The 20,258-nt window shown below is 35.6% G+C and overlaps 1 protein-coding gene across 2 annotated transcripts; it reads right to left on the bottom strand.

Moving 5' to 3' along the window:
• Nucleotides 1–1,404: 1,404 nt before the first annotated feature.
• On the bottom strand, nt 1,405–18,130 carry LOC130655810 (uncharacterized). 2 transcript variants are annotated; one of them, XM_057458611.1, is made up of 8 exons: nt 18,037–18,117; nt 9,458–11,147; nt 8,747–9,001; nt 7,936–8,321; nt 6,838–7,541; nt 3,655–3,841; nt 3,104–3,197; nt 1,405–2,683 (listed from the first exon to the last, which is right to left on the bottom strand). In XM_057458611.1, exons 2-8 carry the CDS (start codon nt 11,120–11,122, stop codon nt 2,216–2,218), a joined length of 3,759 nt encoding a protein of 1,252 aa, XP_057314594.1. In that variant the 5' UTR covers nt 11,123–11,147; nt 18,037–18,117; the 3' UTR covers nt 1,405–2,215. The 2 variants fall into 2 exon arrangements, with proteins under 2 accessions (XP_057314594.1, XP_057314595.1); XM_057458612.1 differs by lacking the exons at nt 1,405–2,683; nt 3,104–3,197; nt 3,655–3,841 and adding an exon at nt 4,851–6,292 and having other exon boundaries at nt 18,037–18,130.
• Between the last annotated feature and the right edge of the window lie 2,128 nt (nt 18,131–20,258).

Genomic DNA, 20,258 nt, shown 5'->3' with positions numbered 1-20,258 from the left:
GCACTATATCAAAGAAGATCTAGCATGGTCATTCTATCAGACAGTGGATGACGAAAGAATTGGAAGCTTGCCAACTTGGGCTGCTTATAATTCACTGGTTACAGACAAAGTTGAAATATCAACATGCCAGGGTCTTCCTCTCTATCCTGGCACTCCCACAGATTGGTCAAATCTTTACACAGCGCTACAAATTGTGCAAGGGATCAATGTCAAAGTCACAGGAGAAAACAAAACGATTGTAACACTTGATCTCCAGTTGTATAGTAAGTGTATGCAGCTTCGAAAAAAAAAGCACATCAGTGAAAATTTCGTATTCCGTTTGGGTGAATTGCACATTGTTTTTGCAGCTTTAAAAACGATTGGAAAATACATTGATGGAAGTGGAATTGACAAATTATTTGTTGAGGCAGGCATATACGGCGAAACAACTTTAACGCAGATAATAAATGGGAAGCATATGAAGAGATGTATGGAAGCATATATGGTAATGTACCTTGCGCTATTCAGAGTGTATTTGCGTGACGGATTGGATACAGATGAAGTCGGTAACTTATCCCCCATAATGACTGATGAACTTCCTGCACCGTTGGCACTCATCGAGTTAAGTTCTTGTAATTGCAAAACAAGTTGCATATCCAACCGATGTAAATGCCGTAAAAATGGTTTTTTGTGCACTGACATGTGTAAATGTACGACGTGTCAAAACAGTGGTGGCGCAAGCGATGAATCCGAGTCAGATGAATATAGTTCTAGTGATGATGAGTGAATGAAACATTGTACAAGCATTGCTGAAGTTGTTTTTTGTCATTATTTTCAGCAATTTTTTTAACTTTGTGAAATTTGTGAAAAGAAAGAAAGTAAACAACTAAACACGTGCTTTGGTCTGTAAATTACTGGTCTGTAAATTATCCCTTGAAGTGATTTGAACAATAAATTTTGATCAAACAGAAAGACATTAGGGTGACCCAATACCATACTAAAATTCAACAAAAAAACTTCGCTATTGAGCAGGTTATAGTCATTTTTGTGCTGGGTCAGTAAATTACCGGTCTGTAATTTGTACAAAGTTTGAATAGTAATATCTTTCGAACGTTACGTTTTGAAGACATGGTTCTTACATTTTTTTTGATCCACTCGATCTCCTCTTTCCAACGATATATAATATGGCATATAAATGTGAAATTATTTTTTTGCTGACTGTAAAAGTGATGACGTCATCTAATTTGGTCCGATGGGACAAAAATTTTTGCCACCCATATTTTTTTGGTAATTTGGGACCTAAGGAACAACTTTAAATCAAAAAATCACTTTTAACACACATGTGCACACGAAATTACATAGTGGCCCTCACTATAAGTTACATTGTAAAGTCTGGATTATAAAGACTAAATAACACTTAAGATAATGCTTTTATCAAAGTATTTTCATCTTCATTATAAATATATAACTTACAGTAAAATAATTTAATATAAAAATTAGGCCCCAAAATGAAATAGTAACCAGTAAGTTAAAAATAGTGCAAAATATATATAAAAACATACAAAAAAATGAAAAAATAATTTAAAGGTAGAAAATGTCGCGAAACAAACTTTTGTGATTTTGTTCCACTAAAAAATTGATCTGTGAAAATCACGAAATATTCGTTATCACAAATCTCGAAATTTTATTCCTGCAATGCTATAGCAAAATCTACCACCCATCGATCCAATTCATGACTTGAATCCTCTATTATTTACAATTGAGGAAGGGAATCAGTTGGAAGCGATATGCACTTACATTCGAGGAAAAGGAAAAGGAGTTTACCACCCCTATTGATTTATTTTTAATAAGACGTGAAAAGTTTTAGTCCTATTACTAAATATTCTATATAAAGAACAAGCGTTAGTTCTTTTTTCGCACGTAAGCAATAATTTAATACGACACAAAGCAAACCAAACCCATGAGATTTTGGTAAATTGCACTATTAAAAACGTGAATAAACTTAGAATCTCTGAACGAACTATCAATTAGAGATACATATATGACCGCCCCTCTTACGCTTAAGGATTTAAGGGATTTGAAGAATTAACCCCAATAAAAAAATACTAATAGATATAAAAGAAAAAATTTGACTCATATAGTTAGGAAATTGTCGTTTTTAAATTTATATAATACTTCAGAAATTAAACTCACAAAACTGAAAATATTGATCCATATTTGTAAGAACTTTTCGTTTTTAAAAGTCCTTGAGATCTGACCGAATGTATGTCGGAGATGGAACGACGCGCTTACTGTTATACTTACCGCGCTCTTTTATCATTCTTTCAATCGGAGAATTGGGAAATTTCAGTTTTTCGTGAGGTGTCGCCAGCCTTCGAACAGGACTCTCATTATAAACTTCTTCGTCGTCCGTCTCTTCGTCTTTCTCTTCCAGTTGGTAATATGCGCGCGTTCTACAAACTTTCACGAAAAACATGATCCATAAGTACAGGGTGATCAAGATGCAATAAGTTGTCGCGGAAATCGCAACAGCCGCTAAGATATAATCTTGAGCTTCATTACCCTTAGGTGTGGCAACGATAGTCACGAGTAAGGTTAAACATAGCAACAAGAAGGATTCTCCCATGTTTGCCATTTTGTTGCGATAAGGATGCATTTGCATGTGAAAAACTAATGTCAAAACGCAACAGACGATAAGAGTTGTCTAAACGAGAAATAATTCATTACTTGTGTTGTTTGTTCCAACCAAATAAGTTTCTGTCACAGCTATCTAATACACGTCGCCTAAATATAATATTCGCTGACTTATTAGGCTTTTATATTTGGACAGCCTGGTCCAAACATAACAAGCCTAACAGGTCCTGGTACGAGGTTGACTGCTGCGGTAACCCGTGACGGCTGAAACGTTCCCTAAACGACTGAAGTCGACAAATCTTAGCAAATAATAGCACGCATGTTGTATATAGCACCAAATGATTACAAAAGTCCACCTAAAACATTTGACTCCGCACAAAATATGTTCAAAAATAAAGCGTCCCCATTTCTAACAGTAGTGAGTTTCACTATAATCCTTCAAGTTCCAGGTTTTAGTATTTTTTCAAAAAAAAAAACAGATCGCACATACCTGCTTCATCTGCCAATCAGGAGTGAACACGTATACAGCAATAAAAACAATACGACGAATGAAATCTACAGCCCACCACCATCGCACATGTTTCCTGGAATTGAGATAACCGAAAGGAAACTTCATTAGGCATTATACAATTTTTACCCATTTTTTAAAGGTCGATCAATTTCGCGTAAATAACGCCCCCTAAAAATTCTGTCAATTGAAGCCCGTCCATTTCGTCTTAGTTTGCCAGAAAGCGATCGTGAGTTTTACAATAAAAGAAAATTTTTACGAAATTTTTTTTTTTCAAATAGACTCACAAATCGCGAAATGAAATCCGCGAAAACTTGCTCTGCAAAGTATCCGTTTGAACCCTAACAAATGTATCGACTTGTGTGTGTGCGACACTAATAACTAGTTTTAGTTTATTTTTTGTTAGTCGTTTTATCTCTCGCACCCCCCCCCCATTTTACCAGCACTTTTAGAAATTTTCCCCGGATTACCTCCTGCTTATTCGAACCCCCCCCCCCCCTAATCAAGCACAAAAGAGTAATGCTCGCTTTTACCTTAAGCCTTGAGCTAGAGCATCTGTTATGACAGGCCCGACTGGCAGTACACCAAATACAATAAGAAGAATCACGATAGGTAAAGGTACCACCACAAGTAACAACACAGCACTTGCTACAATCGTCATCACAAGGTGAACATTCTTGTAACATTGGACATTTCCGTCAAAGAAAAATACATAGGAACCTAAAAATAAAGAAAAGTTTCCGACATGCATTATCAAGGAAAACTGTCGACAAAAAACTGCTATCGGACAAAAAATGTCAGACTGTTGTCGGACATACGCTTTAGGTGGATTAATTTTCGCACGGATATAGTTTCCCAGAAGACCATATTAGGACTTATCGCACGGAATTAATTAGTTTGTTGTTGTTTTTGTGCATTACTACTAATAAATCAAAAATAAAAATAAAGCGCTTAACCTAAACTTTATTTTATTTGGGTGGAGAATAAAAAGAAGCATTCACATCCATCGTAAATGTCGGCTGATAGCAACCATTCGCCAACGTCCATCCTAAATGTTGTGAGCGTTAAGGTGGGTTTCCACTTATCCGTTTGGTAGCAAAACGGGATAATAATCACGTGAGCATGCGCATTACGATTTTCTTGTTGTCCCACGGGATAATTTTGTCGTACGTTTTGTCCCGGGAAAAAGTTGAATCGAGTTCAATTTTTTCCCGCTGCGTAACGGGACAGGAAATTTACTAACCAATCAGATTGTAGTATTTTTGCAAGCGTAGCATTTTATCTTTCTGTTGATGTTGCTTTTCTACGCTCGTCAAAACAAACTTATTTCAAGATGGCGGAGTACACAGAGACAGATAAAGAATTTGATACAGAATTGTATAATGCAGAGGAGGATGCTTTCATCATGGCAAATCAACGGTATTTGCGACAGGAACAGACCACGGAGCTGCTCGTTAGTGATAACAGAACTATAGCAGAAACTCTAGAACAAGAAGATCGACCAGCAGCAGCTATTCATACTACATCACAACAACATCAACAACTAGAACTGGGACAACAACACGAGAGAGACTGGGAAATTCAACAGTTCAGTCCAATTGCTTCACGTTTGATAGAACATTTCGTTATAGCTGGGGCAATAAGTTTCAGCAAATCTTCATACTTATTAGAGGAGTCATTCGAAAGTACTTGAAAAAATACTCTTGACCATACAGTACCTTATCTTTAATTAGCACATTGAATGCTCCTTTTTTTTGCCTTTTCATGAATAGTTGTCTAACCCACATTCTTTTTTTATACTTCATACTTTATTTCAAATGATAGAGTAATAAAAATAACAAAGTTCTTCTGCTGAGTTTACTGATGAAGGCTGCCATATTTGTTTATGTTTTGACTTTTGGCGCGTTTAAAGTTTGTTTTTCCCGATTGTCCTGTTCCCGTTCTCATTTAATGGAAATTGATTTTTCCCGTCTGTCCCGTTCCCGTTCCCGTGTCTGCTACCAAACGGACAAGTGGAAACCCACCTTTAAATCATTGCCTTCAACCGTGCTTTAGCTTGTGACGTCAGCGTAAAAACTGCCATTTTAGATTAACTGACGTCAAATTTGTTTTTAACGTTAAATTACACGTCATTTAACAAATATGTGTTTTTTCATAAAAACTCTCCTGAAAGAAGTTGTGCTCTAAACAGCTCTTTAAAGGAAAGCTATTAAAATGATTGAAAAAGAAGTTGAACAGATTATGAAATATCACAGTAAGCAAATTAAATGCTTGCTACCGTCGTTTCACGTGTATGACATCAATGGCGAAGTTTGGGTTGATGTTAATATCAATGTCAACAAAGAAAATATTTCTAGACAAGTAAAGCATGCATATGACATTTTGAATGATTCGTTTGGAAGTGTTGATTCTACACCACCTGCGTTTTATGACAGCTGTATTTGGAATAAGACTCTCTCAACATACTCCAGCCTGGATTCGTTGCTGTCATGTGGAGATTCCCACCACAATTCATGGGGATGTGGAGAATATTATGATACTTTCTCCCCTTGCGATACGTTGACAATTGTAAGCAGTTTGTACGCAAATGACTTGACATTGATCAGCAGCGCGTATTCAAGCATGGAAAGCTTAATTTCACTATCTAAGGATGATGAATTAACTTGTGACATTTTACACGAAAACAGTAAGAAACAAGGTAAAATAACTTTATTAAACTGTATAGTATTAAACCTTTGATCAAATTATTGACTGTTCTCAGGCTGGGATATTAATTTTAAATACGTGTCTACATACAGTTAAATAGGAAAAAGAAAAGAGCTAAAGTTAAACAGAGAAAGAAAGAGAAGCTGTGAATTAGATGTGTCTACGTTAAAACTACATTCTGATTTTCTTTAAGTACATATTTTTATTTCATTTCAGATTTGGCAGATATTGAAGACGAATTTGTAGAAAGCATCTGTACATTATTTGCTTCGCCACCAGCTATAATAAACAACCTTCACAGTGAATTCCAGCCTTTACTTTTGCAGCAGGATGCAACCAACAAACTGCCACGACAAAAATGCTCCAAAAATGTTTTTCGAAGATTCTTTTGTTGGTGCCGAAATAAAATTCGAAAAAAATAAATACTTGTGTCGCTTTGTTTTTCGCGATTATCATCTGTGTCATCTAAATGGCAGGGGAGGGGCTAAATTTGGAAATTTTGATAGTTGGATGGATAGGAATCACTGTATCACTAAATTAACATGAACACAAAATTAAGTTAGCAGAAAACAAAAGCGTAAAAGTGACAATGAACGCTACATTTCCCGTATGAGGTAGCTTTAATTAAAGAGCAATTTACTATTCAGATAGAGAGTTTGACTTGGCTTTCTTATCTTAAAGCTTAATGTTTTTTCGAGTGAGCGTTTCTTACTTTTTGTGAAAAATCGTTCGTTGTTTAACCAAGTGTGTTTACGCTTGAATTTTTTTTGCTTTGAATGACTGCCATGTGCAACTCAAAAGCATCAAATTACTCTCAATTTGTAGAATATGTTAAGCACCAACGAAACAAAAAGGTTTTAAAAATCAAGCGTGTAAAAGCTTAACGAGTGAGATAAAAATTCGCAAATTTTGCAAATTTCACGACTTTCAGATTTTTTCGTGAATTTAGTCTTCGCGGACAACGACAAATGAGTCTTATTAACGTTAGAAATTATAAGAAGCCAACTTACCATCAAGCGGAACACAAAACAACAACAGTAATGAGGTCTCTACCAGAAACTTATATATAGCCACCATTAAAATCCAGAATGACTGAAACGGTGTGTTTCTTCGGAAGTTCACCATATGAAATTTATGCAAAATATATAGAGTCAAAAGAACTAAAAATATTAAAGCTGGATACAGATATCCCAACGTAATTGCATTAAGGCTTGTAAATTGCTCCAAGAAGCAGCTATTGATCGGTATACCATTCACGCCACCTAGGTCTACCCAGGAGCTAATCGCCAATATAATCTGATTTACTTTTCCGCTCGGATCACACACGTACGGAAGCATTTGAACGAAGAATATAATTCCTCTAAAATGTGATGAAAATCTTGGATTTAAAACTAAAACCAGGACAGCTGCAATAATCACAGCTGTTGCAATGATGGCCAGGTATAAGATCGACCACGAAAAGCCGTCACATGTAACACAATCCGATGACATCAAAGACAAACCATAGCCTGGCTTACACTTTCCGCACAATGTACCAGTACGTCCTGTGGCACACTGCAGGTCTGGGTTGCGGTAATTGAAAGCACAGCCGAGAAGCGTTTTGTTTTCATGACAGTTGCAGTAATTGCGAGGACATTTTTTTGTGATCAGTTCACCATGTCGGTTTACCTTTCCCCAAAAACCTTTATTAATGTACACAATCTCGTCGCCGCATCTAAACAAAGAAGATAGTAACAGTACATAGCACTGGTGGTAAAACAATTTGTGTAGTAACTTAGAGTAGTTAGGGTTTACAAAATTTAAATACAAGAATGCTGACGTCAGTGTAAATGACATCTATTTTTCACAAAATTCAATACACGAATGCTGACGTCAGCATAAAAGGCAAATTCCGGTCTTTTTCAGCATTTTAAGAAACCATATCTCAGTAAAGTATAGAAGGAAATTTGACAATAAAATAGCATTTTACGCATCCATTTTTAGCTCAATCCCGTGTTATGTGTTGTGCAAAAGAACCTCCACATGTGCGCTAAAATTTATTTTCCTATCTTACGGCCTGTGTACAAAATTTCGCAAATTTGAGCTAAATTCACATGTTGAAGCATTACCTGACAATATTTTCAGCTTTATCATTACAAATACAGCTATCATCTTTAAACGAAAATCCCGGCAAACATTTCACTGGATTTATGGTTATGACTGCGTTTGAAAGAAATGATGAATAACTGTCAACAAAATGAACAATGTGTTTTTCTTTACCGGACGTCATATTGTCATAAAACGAACTTGACATTGAAAATTGTAACGACAGACTCTTGTTCTCATTTGGCTCCACAATGTAATATTGATCCTTTAAGACCATCTTATTTCCAACATCAGAATTGTCCGTATTGGAAATTGACGCAACAGGTACGCTATACACAGGATTCTTTAATTCATCAAAAGCATGTATCTTAAATTTTATGCTCTCACCCGGAGCGGCTGCAACCAAATTCTATGAAAGAAAACCAAAATAAGAAATTAAAAAAAAAGTGGCGTGAGAAGAATTTTAAATAAAACGACTGGACACCAGTCTTACAGTTCAGAGGGTTGTTGGCTCAACTCGCGGTCACGTCATTAAAGCAACACGAACAGTTAATTCAATCTTTTTGTTAGATAAAGCGTTCGTCAATTTTCACAAAGTGACTTCTACTTCAGAAGCAGAAAAAGTATTGACCAAAAGGTTCGTATTTATACCAAATATGTCAAAAAATTAAAAATCAGCTGATCAACGCCAATAAATACTCTCACGTGCTTACAAAAAGTGGCGTGACACGCTTGCTATTTCGTTCAAAATGGTTGCTAAACCCTTACTTCCACAGGCTAATGGCTAATAATTTTTATTAGGCATCTAAATGTATATGTTGCGATAATTTTTACCTCTTTACGTTTCACTCTACCATTCAAATGTATATCAAAGCGTATTGTATCGGTAGCTATGTCAGTAGATGCATTAGTGTACCTCTTTTGACGTGTCAGATAATTCCCTCTGTATTTAAATTTCCCATTCCAACGCAGTGCTTCATTGAAATTAAAGTATGGCGGATGCTCCACCCATATGCAAGGTGTGATAGTATTTGCAAATATGGCAGCTCCTTTAAGACCAGCTGCATTTTTAACAAATTTTACAGATACCTAAAAAATATATAATCTTTTAAAACGTCGTTGGCGTTGCTGGAGGGCGCACAAAGTACCCGAATTTCGTCTATGTTTGTTTTTGACCGCCGTGTCCCTTGAAGAGATTTCACTAGCTGATTCGCAAAATTAGTTTTCCTAAAAGAACCTGAAAAAAGCTAAAATTCAAACTGAGTTAGTAATTATAAATCCATATGTTCAGTTCCAAAGTTTAGGAATATATATCTTTAATTAATATTTTGCATTTAAAATTTTTGCTTAATTAGGGGAAAGACGTACTCGCAAAATATCAGAGTTCGATCGCTCCCAGAAACAATATTCTCGCACACTTTGCCAATTACAGAAATTTCGAACCGCGAAATTTTCGAAAATTAACATATTCTCGCAAACGAGAAATGCGCGATTTGCGAAAATTTCAGGTCGCGAAAATTTCTGCCATTAAAAGTATGTACTTACGTTCCATTTCGACGGTGGAACCATTCTATTATCAGAATATTGAATAAAACAAGACGGATTATATTTATAAACCATGTCCGGAAACCCAACACTTTTAATGAACATGGCGCCACCTTGGACTCGGGCAAAATTTTCCTGAAACAATAGGTTTGAATGCGAGGCCAAAAACAAATGACTGACATCAGTTAATGCCATTCCACCTCCTGAAGTTTGCACCCGGTTATGCAGAAAAGTTAAATTTCCAACAAGGTATAACTCTGTGTTTGATAAAAACAGTGGAGTTTCCAATGTATTATTTTTGAAGTAATTATCTCTTTCAAATTGCATGTCTACTCTGTTGGATAATAACACTCCAGAATAAGCCGATGGACCCTGTTGGGCGTCAACAAAATCAGCATTATTACAATGATGGGAAAATGTAACATTCTGAAAAATAATCGGCACAGCTGATTTCAAACCAACGGCAAGATTGTAAATAAGATGCAGTCCTGAAGCACTAGCTGCTTTGTTAGCATAAAAGGAGACATTGGTGAATGTTATATACTGCACAGCAGGGGTAGCATCAGATGAAAATATAGTTTGACTTTGCAATAGAATCTTGCCACCACCACCTACGCGGGCTCCATTATAAACGATGCTTGAATTAATTATGGATAAATGATTAAAAGACGATTTATTCCAAGTTCCAAATGCAAATCCACCTCCTGTGATGCTCCCTAGGTTTTTAGTTATTAACGTATGCGCAACAGTTATTTGATTGTAACCAGATTTACCATAAAATGAAAACATAATGCCACCGCCTAGAGAAGCATGATTACCATTGAATGTATTGTTATTAATATCAACAGTGATATATGAACTTGTTCCGATAAATGCCAACAAAAGACCTCCTCCTGTATCAGAGAACGCTAATGATGAACTTTGTCTTTGAATTAAACATCTGCCACTTTTATCTATCGCACGATTGGTTTTAAACATATTATTTTTTAAATTCAAATTAAGATATGATGTGTTTTGAAATATCAAAGCAACACCACCACCTGCAGAATTGGGACCAGATGGAAATGATGCAGATTGATTTGCTGATACATCTCCTTTTAGTAATGCATTTCCGGTATTATTATAAAAGACTGAGTCATATATGTCGACGCTGGAATCCAAAGCATTAATAGCAGCACATTCATTATGACGAAACTCGCAATTCTGCATATTAACTGTGGTTGACCATATAAGAACAGCTGCTGGAACATGATAACCAAAACCGGTGAATAACAAGCTCTGAAATGTTACGATGTATCGTAAATATTCGAATTCTGTATTAGATCCAATTATAATACTAACATTACGATGACCTGCAATTATTTTTGAAGAGTTGTAGCCAGAGATTGTCAAAGTATAAACATGATCAGAGAATGTGTCAATTAAAAGTGTCTCATTTAAATGATACAAGCCTATGATAATTATGCGGATATCACTACTGTTGGTGAAATTTAGTAATCCACTGTAGGCAAACTGAATTGTTCTGCATGGTTTTATTTCATTTTTTTCCAAGCAGTCATTGCAATCTATACCAGACAATTCATCCACCGTAACATGAAACACATGCGATGCAACTCGCTGGCTATGCAGCATGGTCAAAATAATAATAATAATAAACTTCAGCATTTTTCTGCAATGTGGTTATTAATGCCTATGGCAAGAAAGAGATTAAAGAAGATCTTTCAGATACACACCATGCAAACAGAATATCACAATATTGAAGTAGTATACCTTACTAAATGTCTAAATTTTTGTGGGGTATATTAAAAGAATTACAAACATGGCAGCTTTATTAACATTTTTGATCAATTTATCACAAAAGAGGTGTCTCCTAACTGGCATTGACAGTCTTTTTTCAAACATATCTACTTTGGACTCTAAAATTGATTTTTTAGAGTAAAACCTAGCATCAACTCGACTTTCTCTGTAGATAGCTATTGCAATCTAGGCCAGACAATTTATCCAGCAACACTTATTAAGACTTCCAAGTTATGATTCATGGCTTGTGACTGTTAGCTAGGGCTATGTTTACACGATGAAATTTTGATTGGATACAAAAACCTATAATAATATGTTGGTGTTTACACAATTAGATTTGATTTTATTTCCTTAAAACTGTACTACTAACTTATACATAAGATACAATTTATATACATACAATCTATTTACAAGCATAATTTTTATTTTTACAGAATTTAATTTTAAAGAAATTCCCATTCTCAATATGGTCAGACTGGGAAGTCCCTTAAAATTAAACATCAGTGAAGCATGATTCTAATTTAAAATTTAGAAGCATAAGCATATAAAAATATTGAAAGAGACATGAGTTGAAAATGGGATATTCAAAACCTGCTTAAAATTTCTTTTCCAATGGTATATAACTTGATAGGGTTTTTCTTCAAAAAAATGGTGAAATGATTAGAAATAGACTACAAAATCAGTAAAACATAAAATGTCAAAAAAGTAAACTATCTACATATTTGTTTCTGATATTTTCAACAAAGTAACTTGGAACAAACATAAAAACATTTTGTAAGTGATCAATGAAAAGCAGATGAAAAAATTTAACTTCCCATAGCAAAACCGTGCTGGGAAGCCATCAGGTAAGTTAATTCTCATGACTGACTGATTGACATGGGTTAAAGTGCCCTAGACTTCTCACGCATCTGTAAAGTGATTTTTTTTGCGAAATCTGTTTAAAATGCTAAAAAAGATTAAAAATCCGGCTAAATCTAAAAAAAGCTTCAATATAGTCATTCAAGACCCATGTTCATCCTTATCTATATTTAAAATGGGTAGTGATGAAACAATAAACCTTAAACAATTTCATTGGGAGTCCCCATTTTCAATTAGCCAAGATTTCTTACAAAAGTGAGCCCCTGCTCTAATTATTTCGTTTTTGAGTCATTGAAGCATCTAACAACTTATATAGGATATGTTTTAAAATTTAAGAACCTTAAATTTTTGTCAACTTTAACAACTTTTGGGACAAGCTTTTTTCTATATGCTATTTCTGTCTAAAATGTGAGAGAAAACAGCTTGACATATAGAGAGGAATAGTTCTATATATTTTCTTCATTTATGTGAACATTCATACCTTAAATTTTCTATAATTTTTTTAAAAAATTGCTTGCATTTTAATTGTTGCTAAAGCATGTTGTTATTCTGCAAATATTGTATTCGTACATTATTAAGAATATATTGTAGCATTATTAGGGCCAAAAAGGACTTTTCATAAGTATAATGGGACTAAAAAATATCACTACTTATAAAAAAGAGTGTGCTGTGGCAATACATGTTGCTTAAAAATGTTCATTATGGGGAAGTTTAAACCTAACAAGCATATCCTGATGAAGGTCGAATTTAGAATTGTACCTGTAGAATTAAACAAATTGTAACTTTTCGTGACAGTTAAACGAGAACCAACACAGTATAGGTTTTTAAATAAATCATCAAAGAATAAGGATATCACAGTTTCTCATTGAAGCTTGTTATTAGGAGATATAAATTCAAACTTTGGTCAAGAAATATAAAACGCAGGTACCACTTTAAACAGAAATTTTTTTTTTAGATTTTAGGTCTTTTTTTAAATAATATTGATAAATTTATGTGGTTTTCAAGATAATTAGGTGGCCTAGGTGCATTTTGCACATCAGAAATGGAGGTTTCTCTATATATAGATAAATAAGATGCCTCATCATCATCATTCTCGGCTTAAGTCCATTTTCCATGCTAGCATGGGTTGGACGGGGTATATTAATGACCCTCTTCCAATCTGATCTAGACTGTGTAAGATCTAAACTCAACTTCCTCTGTATCAGGTCTGTCCTTATAACCTCCTGCCAAGTCTTTCTCGGTCTGCCTCTTGGCTTTGCACCAGGAACTATCAAGTCTCTACACTTTCTTTTTACACTTTTCTCTTCACTTGCCCAATTATCCTCCTCCATTCTTTCCATGAGCCCCAGCCAATGCAATCTTCTTATCTGGATAACATCTTTATTTCTACGGATACTTAGCCTGCTTCTTAGCTCATCCGAACACTTTCTGTCTCCCAGACTGGCGTTACACATCCACCTAACCATTCTCATATCATTCCTTATCATGCTTCACTGCCCATGTCTCACTAGCATACAACATACACTTCTTACACAGGTCTCATACAACCTACCTTTTAACTCAATTGACAAGACTCTGCTAGTCACGAAGAAAGGAAGTAACTCTCTGAACTTTTTCCAAGCAGAACCTATCCTGCAAGTAACACTTCTTCCAACACCCCCTTCACTGCTCAACGTATCACCTAAGTAACAGAAGTTCTCAACTATCTCTAACGAGCCACTGTTGTGCATCATTGAAGCTGGAAATAGTTCATTCTCTAGAATCTCACCTTTGCAATGCTTGCATACAAACTGAATGTCAGCTCTTAACCTTCCACCAATATTACTGCACTTCTTCTGACAAAAAATTGAGTTACTACCAACCCCTTTCCTGCAAACTCCACAAGGCCACTTTCCAACTACAAGGTCACACTCGGCTTCAATGCTACCAATCATGACTTTAGACTTTGCTGTGTTCACCCTTGGCCTTTTATCTTCTAGTCCTTTCTTCCACTTTTCAACTAATTCTTCCATCGACTCTGCTATGAGAAGCAAATCATCTGCATACAATAACTCCCATGGACAACCTGTTCTGAACTCTATCGACAGCGCTTCTAAGACTAGAACAAGCAACAAAGGACTAAGTACATAACCCTGATATACACCAACATTTACACTAAATTCATCACTAAGTGAATCGTTAATCCTGAAACGACTTCTAGCATTGCTGTACATAGACTGTACCATCGTAACTAGGCACTCATCCACACCTAATTTCCTCATAGCCCACCAATTGACTTAAGTGACACTTATGTGGCACTCTATCAAAAGCTTTTACTGAAGCTGTCTGAGTAAAAAATATGGCATCTGTAGTGCCACACCCTGGAACAAAACCAAATTGCATCTTATCTATATCAATTCTTTCTCTAAGTAACTTATCAATCACTCTTTCAATAACTTTCATTACTTGATCAACCAACTTCAAACCTCTATAGTTACATCTTTCTAATGCAACACCCTTTTCCTTGAAACAATTCACTATTACACTCAACTGCCACTCATACGGAATAGCACCATCCTTTAATAATCTGATTAGCAAGACTTGTAATAAGCACAACTCCAATATATCCAGATGCTTTTACCATCTCTGCAACAATACCTGATATTCCTGCAGCCTTACCAATCATTAATTTCCTAATAGACTCCACTACCCATTCTGTCTTGATCTGCATAGCTAGCCCTTCTACAACATCATCATCAGACAAATTATCCTCATCCCAATTAAACTCAGTGTTAAGCAACCTTTGAAAATAATCCTTCCAAGCTACCCTTTTGTCCTTCTCTGTGCTAGCCAAAACACCTTCATCATTATGTATACACTTCTCACCTACAACATCTTGATTAGTCTTCTTCATCTGCTTTGCTATCTTAAATACTTCATTGCGCTGGTCTTCCCTTCTTAACACATCTGCAACTGTTTCTCTCTGCTTCTGATTTTGCCTTATACACTGCTGTACGAGCGTGACGCTTACCTTCTAAGTAAATATTTATACTACCACCTGACTTCCACTTTTTCCAAAGTTTCCTCTTTTCCTTTATACACTGGTCAACCTCATTATTCCACCACCAGGTCTGTCTATGTCTAGCTGGTCCTTTCGTCCACCCACAGGTATCATCAGAAGCTTCTAGAAGACAATTCTTCAAAGTAGTCCAAGTACTTTCAACATTGTCACTATCACATTGACCATTGTGGGCTAACTGCTGAACTTTTGCACTAAATTGTCTTGCTACAATCTCTTCCTTCAGCTTCCAGACTTTACGATGGTGCCTGTGCTTTCCCTTGGCTTCTTTAATACTCTTCAAGATAATATCACAAACCAGCAAACTATGCTGGGAGACACACTCTTCCCCCGATATAACTTTCACGTCCTTCACCACTTTCTTGTCTGACTTTCTAACCAGAAAGTAATCTATCTGTGTCTTACAACCACCTGACTCATACGTTATCGGTCTACTCTGTCGCTTACTGAATGATGTGTTGCAAACCACCATGTCCGTTGCCATTCCGAACTCAAACAATCTCTCCCCTTCCTAATTTCTGTTCCCAAATCCATAGCCTCCATGTACACCCCTATAACCTTCAAATGACTTTCCAACATGCCTATTAAACTCGCCGCCCACCATGACAAGCTCAGTTTCTTCAAACTTTGATGTGACTGCTATTAACTCATCGTAAAACTTATCTTTATATTCCTCACTCAGTCCACACTGTGGAACATAACCTGACAGAAAAGTGACAATTCTATTACCTATTAAAAACTTTATCACTATAATACGACCATTAACACGCATAACATCTATTACTTTTCCTACCCACTTCTCTGCAAGGAATATGCCAGCTCCTCCATATACATTATTATTACCAATCCAAAAAAGCTTTTACCTTGCCCTCCTACCTTCCACAAATCTCACTGAAGCTCCTCTCCACCTGACTTCCTGAACACAACACATATCAACAGATCTACGTTCTAACATTTCAATTACTTCACCTGCTCTACCTCTTACAGTACCAACATTTACATTAGCCATCCTCAACCTAGTGTTATCTACCTTGTGATGTGATAGCTGGGTAACGGTCTGACGATGCTCACACCTGACATCTGTCCTACCGTGCGCGACACCTTCACTCCTTAGAGTTCCAGTCCCATTTACGCAGTTTTTCTGATCAACTGTTCTTACGGCGATTATTAGTGCCTGACTTTCATATAAATATATTAACAGATTGTGTAAGATGATATTTTGCTTATTGAAGGCCTCTTAATTTTTTTAGGATGACTCTAAAACTTGATCTGCATGTTTGTTTGCAATTAATGTTTTTAATTTTACATTTTTAGTGGTAAGCTCTTTTGGCTTTGGCATTTGCGTGGCAGGAAAAATAGGCAAAGCAAAGTAATTATCATTCCATTTCTTTACAGAAGCATTCTTAGGATTTAAATGAATTCAAAAAAATCAGAAGGCATCAATCTACACTCAATAATGGTTTAATAGTAGATAAGGCCTGTGGAAAAATCCACTTAGGAAAAAGAGAACCATAACTTAAATTTTGATGACGTGTGCAAGGACCCGTGAATACACACAAAAAAACCAGAAATTTTTTTACACGTTGCCTCTATTCTGTAGAGCTGGAAACGCTGATGAAAAACATGTATAGTATCATGCACTTTTGAAAAATGGTTAAGAAAATACAAAGGTTTAAAAATTTTACTGAGCCTAACCCCAGAGTACAAAACTTTTTCTGTATACCCATCGCCTTTATTATATAAATCTTGAAACGCTGATCAAGAAAATGTAGAGAATCATGTACTTTTGACAAACGGTTGCGGAAATATTGTAGTTTGAAGGTATTTTGATACGTCACCAAACTGTCCATTCCAAAACGAATTCAGGACCCAGATTTGATTAATTTACCAAAGTCCCAAGTGGTCCCTAGTCTGAAAGTTTAAAGTGCATTGTAATGTAAAGCGGTGCTGTAACGTCATATAATTTAGCATTTGAGACATGAGTTTTTCAGCTGCATCAAAAAGGAAAATAAACACATCCACTTTGCCTGTTACACACAGACAGACAGAGACACAGAGATAACCTCAACAATGTTTTCGTTAGAAGAAATCCAAGGAAAAAGACCTCCATTCCCTAAATCCTAGCATTTTTTTCTGCCACGCAAATGCCAGAGCCATAGAGCTTATCGTTGAAAAGTAAAAAAACAACCTCATGCTGGCATCCATCTATGGTTAGGTATATACAGAAATAAAATTTTGAAGACATCAGTAATTATCCCACCTTAGCAATTATCCCACCTTATAAAAAGGGATTATTTTGGAGATGATGATGAAATCTGTTAGCCTATAGATGACTTGCTATCTTGATAATTTTTTTGTTTCTCTTTTTTTGCCAGGCAAAATAAAGCAATTCTTTTTAGAAGATCTAATTGGTTAAAAAAACTATTTGCCCGCCGAAAAAAATGTAAACAAAGCTTATAGCAAGTCATCTATTGCCTTTATTTTTTACAGCTTGAAACACTGATCAGTATATAGGGTCATGTGTTCTTGTGGTTGTATCAGTTATTTTTTTCCTAGCTTTGTGTGGGTAATTTGGGACCAGCTAAAACAAAAATTTGTCGAATTCCTTAAATAGTTGGGTTAATATACCTAATTCAAAACTGACGGGTTGGAAGAGAGAGATGTGTTTCACACTTAAAGTGTTTTAAACAGAAGAAAGTTATCAGAGGACAGAAAAGAACTGTTTGGACTTTTAGCTACAGAAGTGTTCTGGTAAGAAGAGAAGTGAATCATCATTAGGGTTAAGATCGTACACCAAGTAACCTTGAGATTCTTTTCTAAATAACATAGAGTCAAACAATTCAAAAATGTTTGCATGATCACTTACCCTCGACAGAAACAAACATAAAACATTTTTTTTTTCTTAACATGTGTAATGCATGTTGTTTATGCATGCCTTCCTTGTTCAACATATTTTGTCTTGTCCTATTGCTCATATTCTTTATTATCGAGACTTGTCACATGACTTGCATTTGCGCACATTCCAGTGATCTTCCCCGCAGATAAAAAAGCTACACACCTGGCAACAAACTTTAGCCTGCGCCGCCACATTTTTTGTTGTCAGTAAGTTGATATAAATTGCAAATACTAAACAATAACATATTTTTGTTTATAAATTCTAAATGTGCGCTACCGCTTCTTTGCGCAAGTTCCACTGTAAGCCTTAAATTGCACGGACAATGGAATACGATTTCCGCATATCGTTTGTTCGTAAAGTATGAGTTAATTTTTCTTTACACTCTTTTTGAAAAACAACAATGGTTAACAGCAATAGTTTCCGTGACCTTAATTTTTCTCCACCAAACGTCATGTAAGTTTCGCACCAACCTGACTGAACAAGCAAACACGTGGATTTAGTTGTCCTACGTATAGGCAAGGATTAACCAACAGTTGAGTCAGGAAAATACAATAACCTAACCAACATTGAATCTTGGTTCGGATTTGTGTTGCTTATAACAAAACGTGATCTATTGCGAGGTCAAGATAAAGTGTCCACTGTACACACTTTTTCATAGCATAAATTTATACAGCAATAACACAATGTGTATACATGGTAGCCTATAAATTATGCTCTCTCGTGAATTATAGACCAAATAGAATACGACAGAAATTCAAAATATATGCGTATTTTCTTGTACCACCATGCTGTCTACCGAGGTAGCACTAATTAGTTTCTGATAAATCTCTTAACGTATAGACAAATAACTACTTTGAATATATTGTTATTTGAACATCTTACCGATATCAGCCCTTTCCTTTTTGTTTGAACTTTGAATACAATACATAGTAAGGACAAATGGGACAGGAAGTCGCAATGATTTTCCAAACTTTACCGGTTTTTTGAAGGCTTTGTGGTAAGGTAGATTTAACCTTCCGTAAACTTCGTGACTTAATTCATTTTCGAGTTTTTCTTCTCTCTTTGTAACTTTAAAGGCATTTTACAACCTAAATTGTTCGTAGCAGTAACCTTGTGTTTTTCTTCACAAACGATATCGTTGTTTTAAGCATAAAGATAATTTTTATATAGGAAAAATCTTCGAAAGGGTATAGAGCCTTAGCTGATGTGAATAAATAACTTACCAATTATCATAAATCACTCAGCTGAAAATCCCTTTGTTCATCTTTATTTTGGTCATGAGAAATGAACCTTGTTTGGTCGAATTACAATCGAACAATAAAAAGAAAACATTGCACTGATAAACATGTGCACATTGTTTTGTTGTTTACATTTTATATGTGCGCCCGGCTGTTGTCCTGTATAAGGACTATAAAAGACGCGAGCGAGCAATTTCAAGTGCGATACATGGTTATTGTAATTCAGATGTAGAACAAGTTCCAAAAATCTCGTATTCCTATGAGCTGATTTCGTAATATAATTTTAGAACTACAAGATTTCGCTTTACTCGTTTTGTAGGGCGAAGTTTTATTGGATGTTGAAGACGAATTAATGGAGGAAGAAGGCAATATTGGAGGCATTACTGCTTAGAAAAATAAATTAAGGGCGGAAGAAGACAAATTAATGGATAGTCAGGAAGAATTATTTCAAGAAGACGAATTTTTCGGTGAAAGAGACGAATAATTGGAGAAAGAGGACAAATAACTGTCAGATGAAGACGAATTATTGGCGGAGAAGACGAATTGTTAGCAGAGAAGACGAATTACTGGGAGAAAAAGACGAATTATTGACGAAGAAGACAAATTATTGGCGGAAGAAAACGAATTATTAGGAGAAAAAAAACGTATTATTAGCAGAAGAAGACAAATTATTAGCAGAAGAAGATGAATTGATAGCCGAAGAAGACAAATTATAGGCGGAAAAAGACGAATTATTGACGATAAGGCAATTTATTAGCGGAAGAAGACGAATTATTGGTGGGAGAAGACGAATTATTAACGAAGAAGACAAAATATTGCCAAAGAAGACAAATTAGTGACAAAAAATTATTGGCAGAAGAAGACTAATTATTGACGGGGGAAGAAGAATGAGGAAGAGGAAAAATAATTGGCGAATTATTGGCGAATTATTGGCGAAGAAGAGGAATAACTGAA

Source organism: Hydractinia symbiolongicarpus, chromosome 8, assembly GCF_029227915.1.
Source record: "Hydractinia symbiolongicarpus strain clone_291-10 chromosome 8, HSymV2.1, whole genome shotgun sequence".
In the NCBI taxonomy this organism is placed as follows: Eukaryota; Metazoa; Cnidaria; class Hydrozoa; order Anthoathecata; family Hydractiniidae; genus Hydractinia; species Hydractinia symbiolongicarpus.
Note: the sequence above shows the minus strand (reverse complement) of the source record. Positions and strands in the feature narration are given on the sequence as shown.

Bases quoted from the DNA above. Each gene is read 5' to 3' on its own strand.
- LOC130655810 (XM_057458611.1), bottom strand. From the start codon at position 11,122: ATGCTGAAGTTTATTATTATTATTATTTTGACCATGCTGCATAGCCAG. The intron at 8,322-8,746 runs GTAAAAATTATC...TTTCTTTCATAG, and splicing joins GTAGAGTGAAACGTAAAGAG to AATTTGGTTGCAGCCGCTCC. The intron at 2,684-3,103 runs GTATGTGCGATC...TTTCTCGTTTAG, and splicing joins CTGATTGGCAGATGAAGCAG to ACAACTCTTATCGTCTGTTG.